We start from the raw sequence: 24529 nt of genomic DNA, 5'->3' as shown, positions 1-24529 counted from the left end.
AAGATAAAAAGGTGGTTGGTGACAGCCAGCATGGCTTCACTGGAGGCAAATTTTGTTGCCTGACAGGGGGTGAAGAGTGTCTTTTACTCCTGCTGGGAACTGTTATCCCAGTGACCAACTTTTTGAGAGGTTGCATACAGCCTTTTCTACAACAAAATGCTCAGTTTGCTAGGTTGTTTTTTTTTTTTTTTTTTTTTTTTTTCCCAAGCTGGATTTTTTTTGAGGATTTTAATCCCTTTATTTGGAAACTAATGCTTGAAGGGTGAGAAAATCAGCTCCTAGCTGAGCATAGGATTTTGCTCCACAGGGAACTGCAGATGAATGGTGCTCTTAGTGCTGGATCAGTGTGGAAAATGCACCCCAGGGCTGGGATGCTGCCACATGTGTTGATCCATTGTGTTATCCTGCTGGTTTCAGGACTGCTTGTGAAGTTACCAGTGTGTAATGCTGCTGTTCAAACCCAAATCTTCAGGAAAAGCAGCCTGTTAGATTAGTTCAGGCAGGAATTAGTCCACGAGGGTTGTGGATATTCACACTGCCTGTTTCTAGTGTCTTTCAGCCCAACAGCTTGCAGCAAATAATGCACAAAAAGGGGTTGAATGTTGCCATCCCACTGTCCTGATGCTGAGCTGGGATAAGCAGCTTGTCCAGTTCATGCACTTCCCTTTCTCAGCTTGAATTTGAACCTGATGGGGTTTTTTAGCCATTAGGAAGCTCAGTTTTCCTGCTGTTGGGTGGTGAAGTGCTAGCCCAACTTCTGGGAGAATGGGAGTGGATTGATGGGTGTCTGTACTAATCAGACAATGGTTGATACCAAATTCTCCCACCTGATGCTTGGTTTTGGGTCTAATTTGCTTCTTTTCTGCCCTGTGATGAGTGATGACTATAAAGTACTCATCACTTTAGTTTCAGCTAATCACTGGATCTTGGCAGGACTTTGAAATTCCAGATTAGCATTGTCTGGCTTGGAAAGCTTCCTAACCTCCTTGTGGCATGTTTTTTTTTTTTTTTCTTTCTGTTGCAGGAAGTCAAATTGTCCAGCCCAGATTACCGGGACTGTAATTCCACGGATGCCATGGAGGATTTCATGAAGAGGATCAATTGTTACCAAGCCAGCTACCAGCCCCTCGACCCTGATGACTATGACAGGTAAGGGACCTTGACTTCTGAGCTGCCTTGAGCACCTGCCCTCTCCCAGGAGAGGAGCAGTGAAGGGTGGAGCTCTATTTCACTTTGGATTTCACTTCAAACTGTGCTAGAATGATTTATGGCCAGGCCTCAGCTTGAATTTAGGCCTCTCATAGGAAAATGCTGCTTTCCCCAGGCCCTGTGCCAGGGAAATGGGCACTGATGCCTTGCCAGGCTCTTCTGGGCTCAGATGAGCTGTTTTCAACCTTGTTCTGCAGGTCTAGATACAAAGGCTTTGGGAAAGCTCTTGAGGTGGAGTGGTTGAGGTGCTTTTTTCACTGTCTCAGTTAGAGGAAGGGACTGCTTGGCTCAAAGCACAGGATTGAGCAAGCCCTGTGGTGGCTGTGTGCCTTGGGAGAGCTTTGCTGTCCTGCCTGACTCTGCAGGCACCTCCCAGCCTCTCCACTGCTCACAAACACCTGTGTGTGTGCCCTGTGTGGATTGTCCCTGTCCTGGGGAGGAGCATGTTCCCTGTTAGTCCTGGTTAATCCTCTTTGCTGCTGCAAGAGGAGGGGTGGTGATTACACTGCTGCTATTCAGCTCTCCATGAATCCCCATCACCTGTTGGCTCCCTGCTGAAAATAGCCTGCAGGAAATCCTTTGAGCTGGCTGATTACATGGACAGAGATAACTCACAGGGCTGCTTTGGAGAATGACAGGAAAGCAGGAAAAGGGAAAAGTACTCCCTGGAGAAATTGTAAACCTCTGTGATACTGGGGAAACCAGAAGGAAGCAGCTACAAAAGAATCATGCAGGTTGAAACCGTGCATGATGCTACATCTGGTATCACAGCCCAGATGTTTTCAGCTGGTGTTAACTGAAGTGACATTTATAAAGGTTATAAGTGCCTGTGCCAGAAGAGAGCCTGAAAATCCAAAGCAGAATATTGAAAAGAATATATTTTTTCATGTTGGCCACTCTTTTAATATCTATATTAATTATTTCAGTATATTGTAATATTTTGTTTTGTTTTAATCAATGCAAATGATGTGGGATTGTGATCATTTTTATTTTAAAAAATAATACTAAATAAGCTGGAGGAATGAATTGGCATTGTGAAATTACTTAATTTTTCTTCTGCTCCTTGTCACAGAAGCAATATGGAGCTATTGGGCAAAAGAAATCAAGATCCCTAACTTGTGCATTTTATTCATTAAGATTTTCATCTCTGTTTAAAGATAAAATTTATCTTTTTGTCCTTTCAAGAAAAATAATTTTATGGAAAAGAGGAAAGACAGAAGAATGAAAAGCAGGAAGTTCTTATTTTGTAGACTTGAGGGGTCTGAAGTGGAATCAGACCATTACAGAAAGGATGAGAAATTATTAAGAAATATTGGACTTATATATTGAATACATATAAATATATATTTATATATATAAAATATATAAATATATATGAAATGGGTATAAATATATATGAAATAGGTATAAATATATTTTATATATATAAATATATAAAATATATAAAGATATATAAATGTATATAAATTTATATGGAATGTATATTAATATAGAAAGACATAGAAATATATAAATATATTTGTATAAATAAATATATAAAGTATATAAGTATATATTTATATATACAAATATATAAGAATATATGACTATATACATTTTATATACATATATACACACATCTATATATATAGATATAAATATCTAGATATATATAGATATAACTATATATAGATATTTATATCTAGATATATATAGATATAAATATATATAGATATTTATATCTAGATATATATAGATATAAATATATATAGATATTTATATCTAGATATATATAGATATAAATATATATATAGATATATATATTGATAGATATATGTGAATATATAGATATAGATACACCATAGACAGTCTCTGTCTGTCCCCAGGGAACTTTCTCTCATCAAAGTCATCGATGTTGGTCGGAGGTTCCTGGTGAACAGGGTCCAGGACCACATCCAGAGTAGGATTGTTTATTACCTGATGAACATCCACGTCCAGCCCCGCACCATCTACCTCTGCCGGCACGGGGAGAGCGAGTTCAACCTCAAGGGCAGGATTGGAGGCGACTCTGGCCTCTCCAACAGGGGCAAGAAGGTGAGGGAGAAGGAAAATGTCCCCCTGTGGCTGTAGTAGATGCTGTGCCTTTGGGTTAAATGTGTGAGGAATGGTTACTCATAGTTTAGGAAGGTTTATTAAACATTATCAAAAATACAGCAGAAAACCGAATAGAGAAAAAAGGTTACGGTGCTGGGAGCAAAGGATTTTCCCTCCTGCCATGTGCTCAGCCCTCTCACAATGGAGGTTTTCCCTTTTTAACCCCTCCCAAAGTTCTGTCCATCAACCCCTTCTTTGCTACTTTCCTACTTTGGAAACAGAAGTAGAACAAGAGAAAAGTGGCATTCCCACAGGTTTTGGCACTGTGGTGCAGTGAACCAGCTTGCACAGGTTGGATTTATAGTATCAATACAATTAAACCTCAGCTGCCACAAACAGGGCTGCAGGATTAGCTGGGGCACAAACACCTCTCTCCTGCTTTGAGTCACGAGAAGGTTTTCCATGATTCCAGCAGCCTGCACCCTGAGCAGTGTGGGTTTGAGGTTCATCTGCTGAAGAACCTGTTGCTTGGCTGGAATGCACTCTCCAGCTCCTCAGGAACAGACCCAGCTGTTATGTCCTGGACACTGCAGTTGTGAAGGATCTGTTTCTTTTGGCTCCTGGATGTGCACTTTCCATTTGTCCAATGTGAAAGCAGCCACTGAGAACCTGACCTAGCATCTGATGGATTCTCTTTGCAACACCCCAGATATTTACTCCACCTTCGCTGTCCAGTGGTGGAGATCTCTTCCCCAAATCCTGATTGGAGGTCAGGTGTCACCACAGTGACAAGCCAGCCCTCCCAGATGTCCCTTGATAACAATGCAAGGGGGTACAACATAACTATAAATCTATAATACTTTTCTTAACCTATATACATGATATTTGTCTGTTAATTGTGAGAGTCAATCATTACTCATCTATCAGAAATGCATGTTTGGTGACAGCTGGGCTGCTGAGGGTCCATCTGTAGCTCTTGGGGATCAATGAATGTGTGGCTGCCCTTCCCCTCAGAGCAGGAGGCTGATCTTTCTGCCTGTGGAAGGCAACACTTACTGGGAATAGGGAACAAAGGACGCTGTGGACCAGGAATCAACCTCTTCTTTTCTATGTCTCACAGTTTGCAGTGGCACTGAACAAATTTGTGGAAGAGCAGAACCTGAAAGACCTCAAAATTTGGACCAGCCAGCTAAAGAGGACAATCCAAACAGCAGAAGCTCTCCAGCTGCCCTATGAGCAGTGGAAGGCACTCAATGAGATCGATGCTGTGAGTATCTGTGCAGCTACAACAGCTGGATGGAGCTGGTTGTTGCTGAACAAGAGAAAATGAGGTTTTGCCTGGTGGCTGTGCTGAGAGCATGTCCAGTAACCTCGTGCTTGTCCTGCCCTGGCAGGGTGTGTGTGAAGAAATGACCTATGAAGAAATCAGGGAGCAACACCCAGAGGAATTTGCTCTGCGTGACCAGGATAAATATTACTACCGTTATCCTTCAGGGGAGGTAGGTGTGCAGGGACACCTCCTGCAAAGGCTGCAGGACTTGTACTTTAAATGTGGCCCTTTTTTCCCTCATTCTGTCCCCTACTCTTGAGCAAAGGAGCAGTGGGAGCTCCAAGAAGCTAGAATTAAGAGAGCAGGGCTCATGTTTGCCTCTACCTTGAGCTCTTTCAAAATCTTGCTATATGAAGATCTCACTAAGAAATATGTCACTTAACAAACAGTCCCACTGACTTTATAGCAAATTAGCATGGAAAGGTCTCTGGAGGTTTCTATTCCAACCTCCATCATTATATCTGCTCACAGTTTTGTGCTGCCCTAATTTTCTTTCCTTTAATTTCCAAAAAAAGCAGTTTTCACCTTGTTCTCGGTATCATTCCCTAAGGGTTGATGGCAATATCTCTGTTCCTGGCAGTCTGCTTTCAGGGTGTGACACAATGAGGTGGGAATTGACATCAGTTCTGGATGATACTTTAGGCTGTGAATTGAGCTAATTATCCTCAAATTGAGAGTCTTGCCCATAGACATTTCAGAAAAATCTTTGGAGACATCCTCATGACCCTGTATCTAACAGAAGAATATGTGGGGATATCAGACACCAGCTCTGGGTTTCTGGGGCTCCTTCTGGCTGCCTGTCATGGTTTTTATGAGGCCCTTCAAAACCCTAGGGTTTCTCAGGTTGCTCCAGACTTCTCAGAACTTTCAAATCCTCTACCAAATAAAATATCAAGATGATGGAGAGGCTCTATCTTCAAAGCCCTTGTTGTTTACCTTAATTCTCCAGGCCTGAGCTGTGATTCACTGAGATGTGCATGGCTCCTTCTCTGCCAGAAGAATTAGAAGTTCCAAAGTAGCCTGGGGATGAGGGTTTATTTGTCTTTAGCAGTTTGTTGGTTTGCTCAGAGGCACGAAATCAGGAGGTGTACCAAGACAAGGACTGTTGTTTCTTTGGGATGCTCATTGCATTGATTCCATGCCTCACCTCCCTTCCCTTCTTTCCCAGTCCTACCAGGACCTGGTGCAGCGCCTGGAGCCAGTGATCATGGAGCTGGAGAGGCAAGAGAACGTCCTTGTCATCTGCCACCAGGCTGTCATGCGCTGTCTCCTAGCCTATTTCCTGGACAAGAGTGCAGGTGAGCTCCCTGTCTCTGGAAGAGGATTTGCCCTGCTGGAGGAGGGATGATGGATGCAGCTCTGGGCTGTTCACATCCTGTGACTGTGTTCACAGGGGTCTTAGGATGAGGGAAGAGATGAGGATCTGACTCCATGTTTCACAAGGCTTGATTTATTATTTTATATTATTATATAATAATTATATATTATTATATATTAATACATCATAGTATTAATTTTATTAATTATATAGTAATTTATTTATTATAAAATATCTATATTATTATATATTAAAATATTGTGTATTTTATTTATAAAATAATATAATATATTATAAAATGATATTTATTTTATTATATATATTTTATTAAAACTATACTAAAAGAATAGAAGAAAAGGATTTCATCAGAAGGCTGGCTAAGAATAGAATAGGAAAGAATGATAACAAAAGCTTGTGTCTCAGACAGAGAGTCCAAGCCAGCTGACTGTGATTGGCCATTAATTAGAAAACTCTGAGACCAATCCCAGATGCACCTGTTGCATTCCACAGCAGCAGATAACCATTGGTTACATTTTGTTCCTGAGGCCTCTCAGCTTCTCAGGAGGAAAAATCCTAAGGAAAGGATTTTTCATAAAATGTGTCTGTGACAGCAGTGTGCATCTCTTTGGTGTGGGATGAAGGTGTCTGAGCCTCCTGCTCAGGTAACCCTCCTGCTTTGCTGTCTCTGCAGATGAAATGCCCTACCTGAAATGTCCCCTGCACACAGTGTTGAAGCTGACCCCGGTGGCCTATGGTGAGTGAGACCTTCCTAAACATGCCAGGGGGTTGACTTGTGCCTCCTCCTGACTCCAGGCTGTCTGGGGGAAAAGCAGGGATCCGTGGTGGGGCCCTTGGGAACATCCTGTGCCTGCTGGCCCTGCTGATCTGTCCCTTTGTGCTCCTTTCTGCAGGCTGCCGGGTGGAATCCATCTCCCTGAACATTGAAGCAGTCAACACCCACAGAGATCGGCCAGAGGTGAGTGTTGCTTTTCCCTGGATCTGTCCTGTGGTGTCCCCCTCCTGTCCCCTGTGGTCACCAGGCAGTGGGAACTGCCAAATCCTGCCTGGGGTGGTGGTGGGCATGGGGAGATTGCTCAGCTGGGTGCTTGGAAGTGCTGCTGGAAGACTGGGAGCATCAGATGTGTTCTTGCTCTGCAAAGTCGTGGCCAGCTGAGGGTTTTCCAAGGGAACAGGACTGTTTGCACGTTCCTGCTTCCCTGTGTGTTGGTCCAGGGAAAACTCCTCCCTGGTCTCTGACTTTCACCTGCATGGTCATCTGCTGGCCCAGAGCTGTGGATGGAGAAGGTGACTTCTCCCAGGTCTCCCAGCTGGCTGGCAGAGCCTGGGCTCAATGCTTGCCCTGCATCTGAGGGTCTTTTCCTGGTATGCCCGTGGCTCTCTGTCCTTCTGCAGGGTGGGAGGTGGCAGTGCTGGGCTGGGGATGCTCTGTGGAGCAGGCCCCTCCTGTGGAGAAAAATTCCTGTAGGGTTGGGTCTGTCTGCCAAGTGCTCCACTGGAGCTCAGAGGGCAGAACAGGAGGATGCAAAGCTCAGTGTCAGGGCTGGGCAGCCACACAGAGTGGGCAGCACCCATGTCCCAGGATGCTTGGGACATTTCCAACTTGTGCTTAGTGGTGGAGCCCAAAGTGATGCTTTTGGCCCACATCTCCTTTCCTTTGCTTCCCCTGTCTGGTGGCAGCACCTGAGCTGCCTGTCCCTCCCTGCAGCTGTGGGGGGAAGCCAGTCCTTCCCCCTGCATGGGGACACTGATGCCCTGCTCTGCCACCCTCTCTGGGAATGGCAGCAAGGCCTTGGGTAGGACAGGGTGTGACAAGTGCCAAGTGCTTGGGTGCCCCTGCTCAGCTTTGCCTCCATCCCCCCTTGCTTGAGTTGGAGCTTGGCGTGGTGCTGACCCTCGCTGCCTGCTCTGCTCCCATGTCCCAAATCTTCCTGATCAGCCTGGGCTGGCTCACCTTCCCTCTTCTTGCTTTCACTCCTCTCTGGGTGGAGGGACCAGCTTCGAGGAGGAGACTGATGGGCACCTCTGTGTCCTGCAGAGTCATGGCTTGTTGGCTGCTGGGTGTGTTCAGCTACCTGTAGTTACCTTTTTTTTTTTGTCAGCTGGGACTCAGATGAGGAGAAAAATCTGTCTCATATCTGAGTGCAGAGCCATTTTTTTTCCTCCCCTCCCCTTCTGTGCTCTTAAGCATTTTGCATCAGGGATTTGGTTTTTTTTTGTGCCCAGAGACTTTCAGTGCATCCTTTGCTCATGGACAGTGACTATGGGGAAAAACAGAGACCGCTCTAAAATTAAAAAAAAAGAAAACCAAAGCAACTTGCTTCTTTTTTTTTTCCTTTATAACTGTCGCCTTCTTCCTTTTTCCTTTATTTTGCTTTATTTTTTTATATTTACTTTTATTTTCTTTGTCTCACTTTAATTTAGGAAGCAAAGAAGGGACCTAACCCGCTCATGAGACGTAATAGCGTTACCCCTCTAGCAAGCCCAGAGCCCACCAAAAAACCTCGCATCAACAGCTTGGAGGAGCATGTGGCTGTTTCTCCTGCCCTGCCAGGCTGTGTTCCTCAGGAAGTGCCCACGCAGATGCCGGGACAAGTTAGTTGAACTCTCTTTTTTTTTTTTTTTTCCTTTCCTTTTTTTTTTTTCCTTTTTTTTTTTGTTGTTGTTCTTGTTGTTTTATTGTTTGTTGTCCTCCTGTCACTCCTGAAGCTGAGGAGCTGCTTGCACTTGTCGTAAGCTGTGCTGCTGTCTGAGATGCATCTTCCTCCCATGGCTGCTGCCCCTCCCTGCCTTGGGTCACTGTTGATCCTCTCTTGGGTTTTGAGAGCATCATCAACTTCCACCAAGCTCTAGGCTGCATTAATTTAGTGCCATCAGCCTCCTGAGGGGCTCCTCCCTGGAGTGAGCAGGAGCAAAGGGCTCGTGCCTTGCCTTCCCTCTGGGTGCTCTTGGCTCTGTTGTAGACCTGGCCATGGCAATAAATCAAATGCTCTTGTGCTTCTCTGAAGGAGGAGCTGCTGCCAAGACTCATCTTTGGCTGGAAGGGTCTCCTTCCTCCTGGAGACCAAAATTGAATAGAAGGCTCTTGGTGTGGTGAACCTGGGTGAAACCCTGTGGGTGGCTGCCATGGTGCTCATGTGTCCTCTCCTCTGTCACCCACCCATGAAGGGACATCGGAAGAGAGGCCTTGCTTTGCTGCTCACTTTCCCAGGCACAAACCCCCCCTCCCAAGCTCACTAAGGAGTCCTATATGATCTATAGGAGCCTTTACCATGCTGCCCTTCCCACCAGCTGCCTGTTGGACCTGGCTGTCTTGCCCAGCCCCTCTCCCTGTTGTCTGTGTTGGTGTGATGTCCCCCTCCTTGCCCAGGTTAGGAATGGCTCTGTGCTCCACCACTGCTCTGCTTGGTTGCTGCTTTGCATGAGCCTCCCAGGACAGCTGGGTCTGTGTCAGCTCCCAGGGCTCTGCTTGGGCTGGTTGAGCCTCACAAAAACCTTTTGCCAGCTCTGGCTGCCCAGTGCCCCTCGCTGCTGTCCACTGTCCTCTGCCCAGCGTGGCACAGAGTTACTGACACCTCTCTCTGTTCTCTCTGTCTCTCTGCAGCCTTTACTAGGGAAGGCATGCCTGTAAGTACCTTCTTGCCTCTTACTCCCCTTTCCAACCCTTTTTTCCATGTCTCTTGCCATCCTGCTGGGTTGTTCGGTTGTTGCAAAATCCGGACGGGGTGTGGATTTCTTGGAGTTAATATTTTGCTGGTTTGGGGGGGATTTGCTTTAGGAAAGGTAAAAAGGAGACTGTGGGTGCTGGTTTGTATCCTAGCTGGATGGAATGTCCCAGTTTTGTTGTGAAATTAAGCAAATTATGACTTTTACTCTGATGGTGATGCTGTTGGGTTTTCCTGGAGCTGTCTCCTCTGTGATAGAATGTTGTACTGTAGGTGAGACCTGGGTGCTCAGTCCTTCCTGAGGGCTCTGGGTTGTGAGTGATGGCACCAGAGAGGCATCTGAGAAGCTTCTGACCTTCTCAGGAATGTGTTTTCTGGAGCTGGATGATCCTGGGGACCAGCCATCTGCAAACCTGGATTTTGGAAACAGTCAGCCTAGGTGTTGTGGGAGGAGTGAATGGAAATTCTTTCTCTAGCTCTGTTAAGAAAGCAAAACACCATGAGCATTTCATGCATTAATTATGAATAATCAAGCTCTGGCAGTTTGCTTAGGACTGTTATATCCCTGAGGAGCAGGACAGCTCCTGGGTAAATCTGAAGCCTTTGGACTTAGTTAATGCTACATTGAGTTGAGAGCAGCAGTTACGTGCTCAGATGTCTTCTCAAAGACATCTGGGGAAGACTCTGGGGCTGAGCTGATACTGGGTGGTATCCAGGGGGTCTCTTTGCCCTCTGAGGCCAGTTTAAATCAGCCTGTGAGCATCCCTGGCTTGGGTTGTTTAGTGGGCTGAAGATGGAGGGATCTGCTCTACCATGGCCAGGCCAGAGCTCAGCCCTGCTTGCTTGTAGCAGCTTTTGAATCTCCTATTTCTTCCCCTTTTAGAGTAAACATTTTTGAGAAAAGGGAAGTTAGGGCTGTTTCCCTTGGCTTTGCTGGTGGCTGGGTTAGGTGAGATCACAGAGTGTAGAAGTTGAGTTGCTCAGCATGGCCTTGCATGCCTGTGATCCTCCCCTCGCTGCTCATGGCCACGAAAGCCCCTGATGAAACCTGAGCCTCTTGGGTTGCTCTGAAAGCATTTTAGGCTTTCTCCATCCTTCCCTCCACCCTTTTCACATCTGTGTTGTAACAAAAGGCACTGCATGCCTTGCTGCTGGTTGGGAGCCTGAAAAGACACTCAGGGGTAGAGTTTGGGAGATGGATGTGTCAGATTTTGCTGGAGCAGGCAGTGATGGTTTTACCCACACCAGGTGTAGGCTGGCAGCAGCAAGTTTAAAACCTCCAGCTGCTGGGAGCCTGCCTGCCCCTCCTCGTGTGGGACTGTGTGTCACCCATGAGGACATGATGCCAACCCCAAGGCTTGGTGACACTCACTGCTGTTAGCTCTGGGAGGCTGCTGTCCTGCACACTGCTTGGTCCCTCTCTGCCACCACCTGTAAGGGGCTGGGGAGGTGGAAAGTGCCTCTGTCACAACTTGAATCATGAGCCTGGGTTGGTGGTGGGAGCTTCACTGCATCAGCCCTCATTGTTGGGGTCTTGGCCCCCATCCAGGAGGACCAGGGACACCTGGGAGGGGATGGGGACGTGGCTGAGTGCCTCAGAGTCCTGCTGGCTGGGGGATGTGGGACTACCTGGCGTGATGATTTCTTTTCCTTTTGCTTGCTTTGTGATCCAAAGTGCACTTTTGAACAGTCACCTTATTCCCCCCTCCCTTCTTCTTCCCTTCACTTTTCATGCTTAAAAAGAAGACCCGTTTGTCACTTTCTCAAAGTTTTCTCTTTGCTAATATTTCCAAGGTAAATGGCTGTGGTGCATGTGGCTTTTCCTCACCCTCCTCCTGTCTCCTTAGACAACAGAGAGAACAGCTCAGCCTGCTCTGCCTTGTAGCCTGGCTGGGATTGCTGGTGCTTGTAGGAGCAGCTTAGGTAGTAAAAACATTAAAAAAACTCAAAAAAAACAACAAACAAACACAAAACTGCCAAAAACCAAACAAAAAAAAAAAAAAAAGAGAGAGAAGAGAATCCTTCCTTGCTGTTTCCTAGTCCTTTTTTCCCCTACCTTGTTTCATGTAGTTCTGTGAGTTGGGCAATGTCCTTGTGGTCCCCTGGGCTTTTCCTGGAGCAGATCTCTCCTGGGAGGCTGCTCCTGCTTGTGTGTAGCTGGTTGTCTCTGGTTTTGTGGTCCTCACCACGTGCTGGTGGGTACCTGTTGTCATTATTCTGTACCAGGGCTGTGTCTGGAGCGTGTCTCAGGCCCATGAGACCTCATGGAGTGTCACCAGTGCTGCTCTACCTCTGGTGGTGGGTGGGTCCTTGGCATGGCCAGCAGGAGCTGCCTGTTCTTGGCATTGCCAAGGATGGACAAACAATGGCCTTGGCAGGAAAGGGGGACACTGCCCACCCTCAAGGGGAGCAAGAGAGAGATGATTAATTGGGCTGCTTGATTGGGACTGTGGTCCCCTGTCACCTTGCCTTGACCAAAGAGCAGCTTCAGAAGTGCAGACAGGGTGGGGTGGGAGGGTGTGGATATTCTCAGTTCAGTAAAAGAAAGAACAGAGATGATTTCTGCCAGGCCAAGCCTGGGAAACTTGGAGAAAAGAATTAAAACAATTATTATCTCTCCTTCTGTAACCATTGTTTATAGATATGGTTCTCCAGAGTGTGCTATTCATAGGTCACCAATAGTGTGAGGGGTTTTTACTGTGAGACCAACCAAGTCTCACCTTAGCAAGTCCCATAGAATCACAGAATAATGAGGCTGGAAGAGACCTCTAAGATCATCAAGTCCAACCCCATGCCCTTACACCTCAACCAGACTATAGCACCAAGTGCCATGTCCAGTCCCACTACCTTCATTAAATTGCCTTCTGATCCCTGGAGTCTTTCATTCTGTCCCTGACTCAACAGCATCAGGAGGTGTTCAGCTCAGATTTTAGGGATATATCTAAATTCTAACCCTGTAATTAAAGCCAGGCAGTGCTTGAGGAGGGGCTTGTGATGGTGTTCACAGGGGTCTTAGGATTAGGATGAGAGAAGAGATGAGGATCTGACTCCATGTAGCAGAAGGCTGATTTATTATTTTATGATATATATTATATTAAAACTATACTAAAAGAATAGAAGAAAGGATTTCATTAGAAGGCTGTCTAAGAATAGAAAAGGAAAGAACGATAACAAAGGTTTGTGGCTCAGACAGAGAGTCTGAGCCAGCTGAGTGTGATTGGCCATTAATTAAAAACAACCACATGAGCCCAATCCCAGCTGCACCTGTTGCATTCCACAGCAGCAGATAACCATTGGTTACATTTTGTTCCTGAGGCCTCTCAGCTTCTCAGGAGAAAAAAATCTTAAGGAAAGGATTTTTCCTGAAAGATGTCTGTGGCAAGGAGCTGAGCAGTGGGTCAGTCACTGCCTCTCTCCTCGGCTGGGCAGTGTCCTCTCCTCTGTGGTGGGTGCTTTGTGGTGACCCATGTGTGGCTGTGTTCACGTGTTCTAGAAGCTGCTGCTGGGCTGGAGCCTGACCCCAACCCCTCCTTCCCCTCTCATTCCAGAACATGAACAACTCCCAGAAGCCGTCGTGACTCCGTGGGCTCCGCTGTGAGGCCGCCGGCGCCGCCAGCTTCCCATCCCATCGCCATTGCCGAAGCTTGCTTCCAACCCAGGCGGGGCTGGCTCTGCTCCCCCTGCCCCAAACCCTGCTCTGCTCGGCGGGGAGGGATGCAGGAGAGCCCAGGAGGAGCCCAGCTCCATCCCAGGGTCACCACCAGCTCTTCAGGCTGCAGCGTTTGCTCTCCTCTCCGGCGTCCTGTTAGGTCGTAGCGAGCTGTAAAGTGCTTCTGTAGTGCACAGGAGTTTCATTTCCTTCTCTTTTCAGTGGTTTTTGATCTTCTGTATAGATGATTGGTACCCATCTGTCTCTGGGTGGGGTGTGTATATATGTGGATGGTGCGGGGTTAGTAGAGAAATAGGGGGAAGGGGGGGTGGGTAAAAGGGGTTTTGCGTTATTTTTTTTTTAATTATTATTAATGTTGTTAATTACTTTTGAATAAGCCCCTAACATGCTGTGCTGCAGTCCCTCACCCACACTACAGCTGGTCACACATGCCAGCCTGGCTCATGCAGATCTGTGAGCACCAGGAAAAGCAGCTGTGTGAACTCCTTCACTGCAAGAACTGCTGGGTTTAATAAAAAAAACCAACCCATTCTTTCACTTTTTTTTTTTTTTTTAATCAATATACCTTAAAGGGGTTTGCAGTTTTATCTGCTGCTAAAACTGGTTGAAAGATGCTTGCAGTGCATGAGGAACCATGCCAGCAGGGGCTTGGGTGATGCTTTCATCTTGGGGAGCACCCAGGGATGGTCTGAGTTCAGGCATGGGTTGAATTTTGGGGAGGCTGGGCACTGTTTGAGGTGCTGTGCTGGTACTTCATCTCCCCTTTCTTCTTTTTTAGATGGAAGTGGAGGTATTGGGAAGGGTTTGAATCCCTTGGCTTAGATGCATTTTGTAGACACACAGGTCTCATGGAGGTGGCCAGAGGTCTGGCTGGGTTGCAGGAGTCCCTGTCTGACTGCAAAGAGCCACAAGAAGGGACAGTTTTGTCTGTATTTTTTAAATTTTATATACACATGCACACACGTGTGTGTATGTGTATACTTAGAAACTGCTTGGTTTTTGCACTTTATTTGTGGCAGAAGCATAACTACTTTATTTTTTTCCTAGTTGTGCCCCTTAACGGGGAAGCCTGAATACAGGCAACTTTTTCTGTTTGTTTTTAATTGTATTTTGCATGCTGGAAAGCTGGGACTACAAAACAATAGTAGTTACAGTGTTTGAGGTGGGGAGGACAGGGTGAGGACCTGACTGACTCCATCAGCCAACTCCCAGTGTTTTGATCCATAAGATCCCTTTTTGGCAGCCTGTCCTGAGCTGGGAGACAGCAGTTAAAAATAGCAATTAACCACTATTGCTTTGTGCAAAAATCTGTGGATTTTGAATTTTTTTTTTTTTTTTTAGGGTTTTGGGTTGGGTTTTTTTTTTCCCTCCACCTATATGCAACATCTTCTCCATACCCATCTCATGTGGTTTTTTTTTTTGGCTGGAGGGAGCCACCCCTCCTGCAGCACTAGGCTGGGGAACCGGGGGTGGGCAACCCTTTGGCTTCATCCTTCCCATGGCATTCCCCAGCGTCCTGTGTAGGGAACACCATCCCCAGAGATAGGATTGGTGGAGAAAAGATCTCTTAGTGGGTGTGTGCATGTTTTGGGGGTGGGTTTGGTCTGTTTTTTTCCTTTGGGAAAAGGTGAACCACAGTGCCTCGCGCTCCGCGCTGGAGCGGCACCGACGGCGGGAGGGCTCCGGGGCCACGCTCAGCCCGTGTCCCATGGGGTGACAGTCCTGGCACTGCCCTGCCTGTGTCAGCTTGTGCATATGTGTATCATATTCCTGTACAGATAAAACAAAGAACACTCCCCCCACCCCTGCTCTGCTTTATTTCTGTTTTAACAGCCTCATTAAAAGCAGACGTCTCCCTCCGTCTCCCTCCGTGCCCTGGGTGGCAGCTGCGCTTTTTGGGTTTCTCTGCCTTCCAGATAAATGAATGTTTTGGGCAGGCCACTCACTTGGCTCTTTTCAACTTCCTCCTTCGTGGGGAGTTTTATCTCTCTCCTCCTGCTGCTGCTGCTGCAAAAAGATAAGCCAGCAAATACAAACATGACGTCTGGCTGCCCCGAGATCGATCCCATACACGTGTAATTGCGCGGATGTTTTGGTGTGTGTTTGTGTGTGTATATATATATAAAAATATATATATATATAAAAAAAAAAAAGAAAAAACCCAAAATGGCCCTAAACTTTCATCCTTGAGTAGTAATAGATGTCTCAGTAGGTCTACAGAAATCTGGAATTTGAACATGGTGTTTTTTCCAGCTTTGGGAAAAATGCTTTCCTGAGTTTATCTTGTGCTGGAGGGGTTGGTGGGATGGTGTCAACCCTGTGCCATCACAACTGCCCCAAAACAATTGCTGTCCATCTTTTTAGTTAACAGAGCCAAGGACTGGGCAGTTGATGCCACAGCCAAGGCAGATTGGCAGTGAGGACATGTCAAACCACACCAATGATTTCTTCCCCCACCTTTCTTTTTTTTGCTCTCTGGTTTGTTTTCCTTTGTGATACTTGAATTTATTTTTTTAATTTTTTTTTTTAATAGCAAAGCGCTTTTTATTTATTTAATGTATACTGCAAAGCTTGGAGAGAAGGGTGTAGTTACTTGGGATTACTTTTTTTTTGGATTTGTGATATGTTAACTGTTCTGTATATACATCTGGAATAATTGCCTGATATAAAGCTGTGCCAGCTTAAAAACAGGGTATGCCTTTCAGAAATTTGTATATTTTGCAATTGCTGGACCAATAAAATATCTTGTTGAAATACAGATGTGATCTGCTTCTTCCTTGTGTCAGAATTCATGCTCTCATGCCCTAAGGGTCACCCTGTGCTGCCTTGCACATGTGTTCCTGTGCCTCATAAATAAAAATTCTCATAAAGGAGAGATTGTGGATGCTTCATGCCTAGAAGTATTCAAGGCTGAGTTGAAGGGGGCTTGGAGCACCTTGGTCTAGTGGAAGGTGTTTTTCAAACCATTCTATGAATTCTATAAGTGTTAACAGCTACTTAGAACAAGCAAATGCCTCCCAAGCTCTACATGCTGCATCACTCTTGGGTAGAAAAAGTGATGTATTGGGACTTGACATGTCTAAATCTAAATCCAGGGTGCAAATTAGGCAGAACTAGGCATTTCTTGAAGCCTAGTCTAGTTCTTGAAATCAAATACCTGGGTGCTGAGTGAAGGGCTGGACAAGAGCTGTCCCCTGAGATAAGGGCTCTCTGCCCTGAAGGCAGGAAAAGAGCAGCTGCCACCTGCCATTTAAATTCCCTGTAAAACTATGTGTGGGTTTTTTTATCAATTAATTTAATATTCATTTATTGTTCCAGTGAAAAAGTGGGAGAAGGCAGAGCAGGGTGTAATTTTTGGGAGCACACCTCGGGTGGATGCCTATTCTGTGACAAGAGGCTTGTCCCACTATGGGAGTTGTATCTCTAAAAGCTCGTGGGGAGCTGAAGGGGCTAAAAGGTGCAGAATATTTTGTGCATCCCAGCTCAGCTCCGTGGTTTGGCTCCTGCTGGTGATGTGCAGCCCTTGCTCTGCTCTCCCCTGGGCTGGCAGAGCCTGTCAGGTCTTGCTTTGGGTCAGAGCTTTTTGGGGTGCACAGGGATCATCTCCCTTCTCCCAGCTGCTCTGTGCTCCAGGCCCTCTCACCAAGGAGGGTGTTCTCTCATTTTAAATGTGATTGAAGCACCTGCAATAACATTTTCTAGGTGGACATGCTGAGGTGTGAGATTTTGGCCATGCTCGTCCCTTCGTGCATCCTGAGGACAGGGAGGACCCCAGGAAATCCAGCAGCCACTAGATTTTAATTATTTTTTTAGACATTCTTTTTATCTCTAGCAACCTGGCTGTCTCCTTGAACCAGGCAGAGACACAACACTTGTTCTAGGGCAATGAACATGGCCTTGCACCAGCCTCACAGGGAGCCCTGCAGGGGCTCTGATAGCGCCTCCAGCCCGGGTGGGCTGAGGTCACACGAAGCCACAACATCAGAGCAGCTCCCCTGCCCTCCCCAGGGGCTCTTAGGAAGCCCTGATAAATCCTTGTCCTTGTGGGAAGAGCACAGGGGGGAGGGTTTTGCCTCCCTGAGAACGGCTTTGGGCAGCATTTCCAAGGTTTCTCCTCCAAAAATCTGTTCTCTTTTCCATGTGCAGGATGGGGCTTGTGTCACACCACCCCCAAAGTGAGGGAGGGGAGCCAGTGCCATCCCAGGCAGCAAGCAGCATCCTTTATTTTCCTTCCAAGTGATGCATTTTGTAGCAGCATCCCAGAGACGAGAAGCTCCTCCAGGCAGTGCAGCCTTAAAGGTTATACTCTGACAGCAGGAACATTTCCCTGCTCCCAGTCAAGCCCCATTTTTATTAAAAAAAAAAAAAGAAAAAAAAAAAAAAAAAAGAAAAACCCCCCAGCTCCCTGCTGGCAAACAAGGCGAGAGAACTTGTGATGGCTTAAAAAAAAAATAAAAAGGGCAGAGCAGTCACGCTGGCTGACTCAGCTGTGATTGATGGCTCAGGAATGTGTCTGGGATTAACTCAACCACGGGCAAACCTTCCCAATGCAACACATTGGATGGAGCACAGCCGGCAGCGCTCACCTGCCTGCGGATGGGGAGTGGCTGCCCTCGCTCATGGGGTTGGAGGGGTTTTTCTTCTTTTTTATCCATCTGTGAGGAAAAAGATAAAAAGGAACGGCTGTTTTTGGGAATGGCTTTGCAAGGGGCTCTAATAGGAATTATTTGTAATATTTCCAGGCGCACTCGGGCAGTTTTGTTGCAACCAAGACGTCCTGGGAGGGAATATATTTATGTTGAGATATGGCATAAATCTTCTCCCCTTTGTTGGTTTTTAGATGAAAGTGGAGGTATTGGGAAGGGTTTGAATCCCCAGGCTTAGAGGCATTTTGTAGACACACAGGTCTCATGGAGGTGGCCAGAGATCTGGCTGGGTTCTAGCTCTGTGGAAATCAGTCCTGCTGCTCCCAAACTCTGCCAAATGTCAGGGGCCCTTCCCCATCCCCAGGGAAGCTCCTGCTGCATTCATGGATAATGGGAAGCTGTGTGGATGTGAATATTTTTCCCCTCACATTTCCCTTGTCTGTGTGTCCAACCGTGTCCTCTTTGAGGCTGAGTGGTGTGGTGAGTAGAAAAAAGTGTATCAAAAATGAATTTATTTGTCAGCAATGCTGAAAGACGTGGATGGAGGAGTAGTGGTAAGAGTCAACACCAAAGGCATTGACATAATCCCATAAACCTGATCTAGTTGAAGATGTTCCTGCTCATTGCAGGGGGGTTGGACAAGATAACCTCTAAATGTCCTTTCCAAGCCAAACCATCCTGTGATTCTGCTCTAGGAAATGAATTTGCAGTGCCTACATCAAGGTTGGCTTCATCTCTCATGCTCCCCCTGGCAGTGCCCTGCTCTGTGGTCCACCCCAGGAGCTGTGACTGCTCTGGGGAGGACATGGGTGTAGCCAGCAGCTCCAGCTCAGCTGATGGTGGCATAAATGCCTTGAGAGGTCTTCTCTGGATGTTATCTCCCACAGTCCTAAGGAAAATCGAATTTGCACTGTGACAACTGTTACTGAGTCTGGTGAGCTTCAGGGCAAGCCAGATAAAACCCAGCTGATGCCTCTGTCCACCCAGCTTCCTGCACAGGGAGAACATTTTTTTTCTTGCTGATCTAAGACTCAGATCTAACATGGTCTGAAGAGACAACATTCAGGATCGCCCAGGCTTTATGAATTGCTTCTCCCTCTAGTAGAAGATGCAGACTCTGATAGTGCACCCACTCCTGGCCAGACACCAGCAAACATTATTTGATCTTTAAGAGGTATCTGAGTGCTCTTTGTACTGATTTGATGTTGGTGGCTCAGAGAAGAAGTTAGAGAAGTGGGTGGCAGCAGAGGCTGTGACCAAAAAATGCAGCTGAATTAGAGCTACAAAGAGAAACAGTAATTAAGACCCAACGAATAATTACCATGGGGGAGGACAGCTCAAGAATGAGTACAGCCCCAAATCCAGACATTTCTAGCTGCAGCTCAAACCCCACAATTAAGCTGTGATTTTGGTTATTATGAGGAGGTATTTCCAGAGCTGGGTCTTGCCTTTTGCTGCCTTCTGCTGCCTTCACCCACCCAAATGAGTGCCTGAGCATCAGCAGAAGGAAAACCCAGCATTTTGATAAATGTCATCCAAACCAGACTGGAGAGCCTGTGCTGGATGCCTCCACCACAGCTGGGTGCCAACCTGTGGGCAGAGCTGGAGATGAAGAGAGGAGAGGAGAAGGCTTTCTGGTGAGCAGGGGATGTGTTGGCTTAGAGGCTGGTGTGAAAAAATGCATATTTTACGATTGGCTTTTCACAAATATTAAAATTAATATTATATGTGTTAGAAAGTAATGCTGTATTAATTCTCTTAAGTAGTGTGGTAAATATAGTTTTAAGTTATAACAAAATGTTAAAATAGAAACTATGCTGTGTGGGATACTTTTTTTTAAAGAAAGGACTCACGCTGAGATAGCAGCCACAGGACACCTGAATCTTTCAGAGAAAGAGAATTTATTGCTCCATTATCAGGAGAAATGAACTTCTTGCTGCCTAGCTCGGGCAGGATGACGCCATTAAGATTAGGAGGAAGAAGCTGACACTGCCCAGACAGAATCCTTTGTTTGAATGGAATTTATGCATCATGGATGAGGTGTATGAATATGCTACAGGTTATTGTTTTTAAGGGTTAATCCTCTGTCAACGTGGGTCCTTTTTTGGGCTTATTTTGCCCAGAAGAGGTACCTGGACTGTCTGTAACTCTTTGTTTCTATTGTTTCATATTGTCCTAATCCAAAATGTCCAAATTGTTAATTCTCTAATTGTATTACTATTTTTATAACCATTTTATTACTATTAAACTTTTAAAATTTTAAATACAAGGGATTGCCATTTTTCACAGTTGGTGGCACCTCAAAATACCGATGTCCTCCCCTGGGACTCCCACCACGCAATTGTCACCTTGCGTTTCTCTGGTTCTTGCTCCATGTCCACCCACTGGCACTGATTACCCCAGGGCACTGATCCAGCAGTGGCAGAGGGGACAGGAGGCTCTCACAGAGGTCACCCCATGCACTCTGTGCTGCAGGCACGCTGTCCTTGGTGTCCCCTTGGGTGTCACCTGCATGTCGGGGTGATGGCCCCAGTGCTCATGGCTGATCTGCCTCCTGCCTCTCCCACGGCTGCAGGGACTGGGATTTACCCTGCTCTCCGCCCTTTTGGATATTATTAATGTCAGCCTCTCCCCTCAGTGACACCACAGTGGTGCCCTGACTCTCTCCCTCCTCCTGCCAGCCTTGGCTCACCTGTGACAGCTTCAGATGTGTTCTGCTGCCACACACCCACCTCATCCTCTCTGCCTGCCTCATCCTTCAGCATTGCTTTGGTGTTTTGTCCCAGTTTCCTATCATCCATTTGGGCACTTTCTCAGTGACATTTTTACACCATCACTGGTGTGGATGAGCCCACCTTTTTGAAGTCACTTGGCACAGGGAGGTTATTATCTGGCTATAAATTACCCAGCAAGGACTGGCTGCTCTATAAGCAAGGCACAAGAAAATAATAAAAAATTGATATTCATCACAATTAATTTGTAATAATGACTGGGATGCCTTTCCAGACTTGGTAACTGGATTATGGTGAATATTTCTGAGCATGGCCACTGCACAGAGACTGATTCAAGCCTCTTTTTTTGGCACAATTTTGCCCGTGATGGGGTCTGTTGCAGAAAAAAATCCACCTGCATCCCTTAAATAAAATCACTTGCAGGAGTCAGCAAACCCTGGAGAGAGATGGGACTGGGAAGGAAGTGAATTAAGCCAGAAAAGTTGTAATAAAGGGTTTGAAAGACTCATCGTTACAGCTGGCTGAACACCAAGGATCTTGGTTCACCAGAGATTTCTTTTTAAAATGTAAATAAAAATAAAAATACCTCCCTGTCCAAATGGAATGGAAACTGATATTTTTCAAAATTTCTGAAGATCTCTTTGACCTCGTGAACTGACATATCATTTTCCCTGTTTTGCTGAAGATGTTTTTAGAGAAGTGTTGGCCTTCTTTGAAAAAAAAAAAATTCCCTTGTTGGAAAACCCTGCACTGGAGTAATGTAAAGTAAAAAAACTTCTTGGGGGAAGAAGAACCACTGATGGGAGAATGGGAGTGACCTTTTATCACTCATTAAACATGAAATGAGGTTTTCACTGCCCTTATCTTGCACAGGGCTGGACCACCCCCAGGCACCTCCTGAGAGGAGCAACCTCAGGAATGCAGGTGTGACCCAGCCTGGTGTCTCTGGTGTCACTGTCACCCCTGGAAATGCTCTCAGCAGCTCTGTCAGCAGTGCCCCAGACAGGGAGAGAGGCTGGGAGGTCTGGGCTGGAGCACAAAGCCCACCTGTCTGCCCTTGGTGCTTTTATCAGGCTATTAATTACCTTCCTATCTGCTAAGCTGATCTGAGCCTGTCTGCACCTTCCTCCCCGAGTCTCTCCTAGCAAAGCTCTGCTGCCCTGTGCAGAAGGACGGGCTGGAGGGTGATTTAGGGCTGTGAAGGTGTCAGCCAGCCCAGGATGGCTTTTTGCCTCAGCTGGGAAGCTGATTTTCCTGCAGGAAGGCCGACTCAGCAGAGCTGGGAGGGTTAAGCTAAGCCAGGCAATCACAGGGATGCCACAGGGTGAGCCATGCACGTGCTGGGTTTGGCTGATGGGCTGCCATTGCCATGGTTTGGTTGTGTGTCTGAGACTGTAATTTGAGTTTTGCAGCTTCTTTAGGAGCCTCTTCAATTTTTAATTTTTTATTTTTGCCCCCACAAATGCAGCCTGGGGATCTGCCCTCAATGGCAGCGATGCATTGCAAAGTATTTCTCCTCCTGGGTGCCCTGGAGGGTTTTTGTGCTAGCCTGGAGGAGAGGATTTGGTTTCATGGCTTGTCTTTGGCACAGCCATTGCCAAGAGCATGCAGGAGCCCACACAACCCAATGTCCAGCCCATCCACTGGCTGTGGATGGAGTTCTCATGTCTGTGCATCTCTTGCAGGCTATGGATCAAAGCTGTAGGAGTGTAGAACAAATCAGGTTGGAAGGGACCATATGGATCATTACAACCAGCTCCTTACTCCTTACAGAATGACCTAAACCTAAACCATCAGTGCCAAAAGTGCCAAAAGCGCCAAAAGAAACACATCAGTGCCAAAAGAAACACAAGCAACAACTGATGAACACCAACTGTCCAGAAAGTCAGTGTTGAAGTGCTAAATGAGCACAAGCAAACTGTCCCTGCTCCAAAAGGGGATGTGTTTGCCCCTGTGCAAAGCTAAAGGGAAATATTCAGCAGCTGCCAAATTCCTCTATTGTTTTGAAGAGCTGATTTGAGATAAACAGCTGTGGAATCCATGTCTGGAAGAGGTCTGGGTCCACTTTGGAAGGGTGGAGTCCAAGGCCAGGCTGCGTGGGAGATGCACTCTCACTCCCAATCCCCTCATGCCTCAATAGGCAAATGCCAGAGATCAAGGTACCTCTGGATAAGGAAACATTTCCTGGGAGGGCTTAGGAACAAATCCACCAGAGGAAATGGACCTAAATGCTGTATCAGGATCAGGCCTGGTGTCCTCGGGTGACCTGGACATGTTTCAGACAGATCCCATTAGCTGCAACCCTCTCTGGGTTATCATCCCCTCTGCTGAGACAGAGTACAGCACTGAAGCCATCAAAAACTGAAATATTCCAGGGTGGAAATCCAGTAGCATCCTCTTCTAGGTAATTAACCAAAGGGCCCAAGCAGCTATGTGCAAAGAGCAAATTAAATCACTGTGTATTGGTCATGCCTGCAGCAACTAAATCTGTCAGGGAGGTCATTCCTGGTGCTGGCTGGGATTATTTATAGCCACTGTCTGTAGGAGCTCATCTGAGCAGGCAGGGATCATGGCAGGGCTGTGGCTGCTGGGAGAAGTCATCTGTGTTTAAGTGAGGCTGGGAATGCAGGCAGAGCCATGCAGGATTCTTCTGGGTGAGCTTTTTTTCTGAGATGAAAACGTTGGTTTGTCAAAAATTGAAGCTCTCTGCATCTACATGCCAGGCTGTGTTTATACTGGCAAACCAGCAGGGTCAGGGCAGGGGTCATCAGTGGAGTTTTGCTGCGTCCCTGGTGTGTGGCAGGAGCAGTGCAGGGGATGCCAGGGCTCAGGGATGCAGCCACTTTGTACCCATCACCCAGTCTGGGCACATGCATCAGCTGGGGGTGTCTGCTGTCCAAAGCTCCTCTCCCAAAATAAATCAGAGGGCTCAAGCCACCTCCTTATTTGAGGCACACTGAGAAGGATCTTGACCACAGGTGCAGCCTGTGGACCACAGGGTGGTGTGGATTGTAACTACAGGGTCTGTGAGCACAGCTGAGGGCAGCATTCTGCTGTCAGGGGGACAATAACCATGATGGATGAGCTGGGCAGGACTGGGAGCAGCTGCGGCCACATGAGCCTGAGGCACTCCATGGCCACACCGTGCACAGCCCCAGGAAAGCCCCAACACTCAGAGGGAAGCTCCATCCCCACCACTTGCACATGGAAGGGGACAGCTGTGGGAAATCACCTGGTTTTGCACAGTTTTGGGGCAGAGACACAAAATATTTCCCCCTTCAGCTGCCAGCTCTTGTTGTTGAAGCACTGCAAGTTGCCCCTTCAGCTGATGATGTCTGTATGTGTGCAAATCACCCCAAGGCAGGTCTGGCCTTGATAGACAGAAAAGTTGTATTTTCTTTTTATTTCTATTATCATTGTTGTCTTTGTTACTATCACAGTTGTTATGTCTGGGAGTGGCATGAGCTCCTCTGCACATCTTGGCAGCCAGGAGGTCAGAGAGGGATCCAGAGAGTGGATTCAGGATAGATCTGTTGGAGCTCAAACCCCGGGTTTGGTTCATTTGTCCAGGAAGGGTGTGACAGAAGTGGTGAATGGCCTCATTTCTCACTCTCTGTGATCCCCAGGGGTACTTCAGTGATTCCTGGAGGGATAAATTCCTGTTAGAGCCTCTAGGAAGAGTCACACACCCACCAGGATCTCCATCAGTTTGAGCCACGAACCTGTATGGGAAGAGATCAAAACCAGGGCTCAGATGTGGCGCCCATTCTGCTCTAGAACATAACCAGGGCATCTCCCAAAAGAGAGACCAGGTGGAATCACATCCTCCCTGCCCTCCAGAGCCAGCATCCCCCCCCATGGCCCCAGT

At 46.8% G+C, this 24529-nt stretch overlaps 1 protein-coding gene across 9 annotated transcripts in view; it reads left to right on the top strand.

The window, feature by feature from the left end:
- Window positions 1-16041, top strand: part of PFKFB3 (6-phosphofructo-2-kinase/fructose-2,6-biphosphatase 3) — a 45715-nt gene extending 29674 nt beyond the window's left edge. For 2 of the 9 annotated variants that reach the window (XM_071424156.1, XM_071424152.1), the window contains exons 7-17: window positions 1025-1149; window positions 3075-3282; window positions 4403-4549; window positions 4677-4781; window positions 5781-5910; window positions 6622-6684; window positions 6842-6906; window positions 8373-8543; window positions 9553-9575; window positions 11357-11407; window positions 13162-16041. In XM_071424156.1, coding sequence (XP_071280257.1) covers window positions 1025-1149; window positions 3075-3282; window positions 4403-4549; window positions 4677-4781; window positions 5781-5910; window positions 6622-6684; window positions 6842-6906; window positions 8373-8543; window positions 9553-9575; window positions 11357-11407; window positions 13162-13168 — 1095 coding nt within the window. In that variant the 3' untranslated portion in view covers window positions 13169-16041. The remainder of the gene's footprint in view (window positions 1-1024; window positions 1150-3074; window positions 3283-4402; window positions 4550-4676; window positions 4782-5780; window positions 5911-6621; window positions 6685-6841; window positions 6907-8372; window positions 8544-9552; window positions 9576-11356; window positions 11408-13161) is intronic. The other 7 variants (XM_071424153.1, XM_071424159.1, XM_071424157.1 and 4 more) reach the window with 7 other exon arrangements.
- Window positions 16042-24529: the final 8488 nt, after the last annotated feature.

This window comes from Agelaius tricolor, unplaced genomic scaffold (genome assembly GCF_023055355.1).
Source record: "Agelaius tricolor isolate 1412-34295 unplaced genomic scaffold, bAgeTri1.0.p SCAF_3, whole genome shotgun sequence".
NCBI lineage: Eukaryota > Metazoa > Chordata > Aves > Passeriformes > Icteridae > Agelaius > Agelaius tricolor.
Note: the sequence above shows the minus strand (reverse complement) of the source record. Positions and strands in the feature narration are given on the sequence as shown.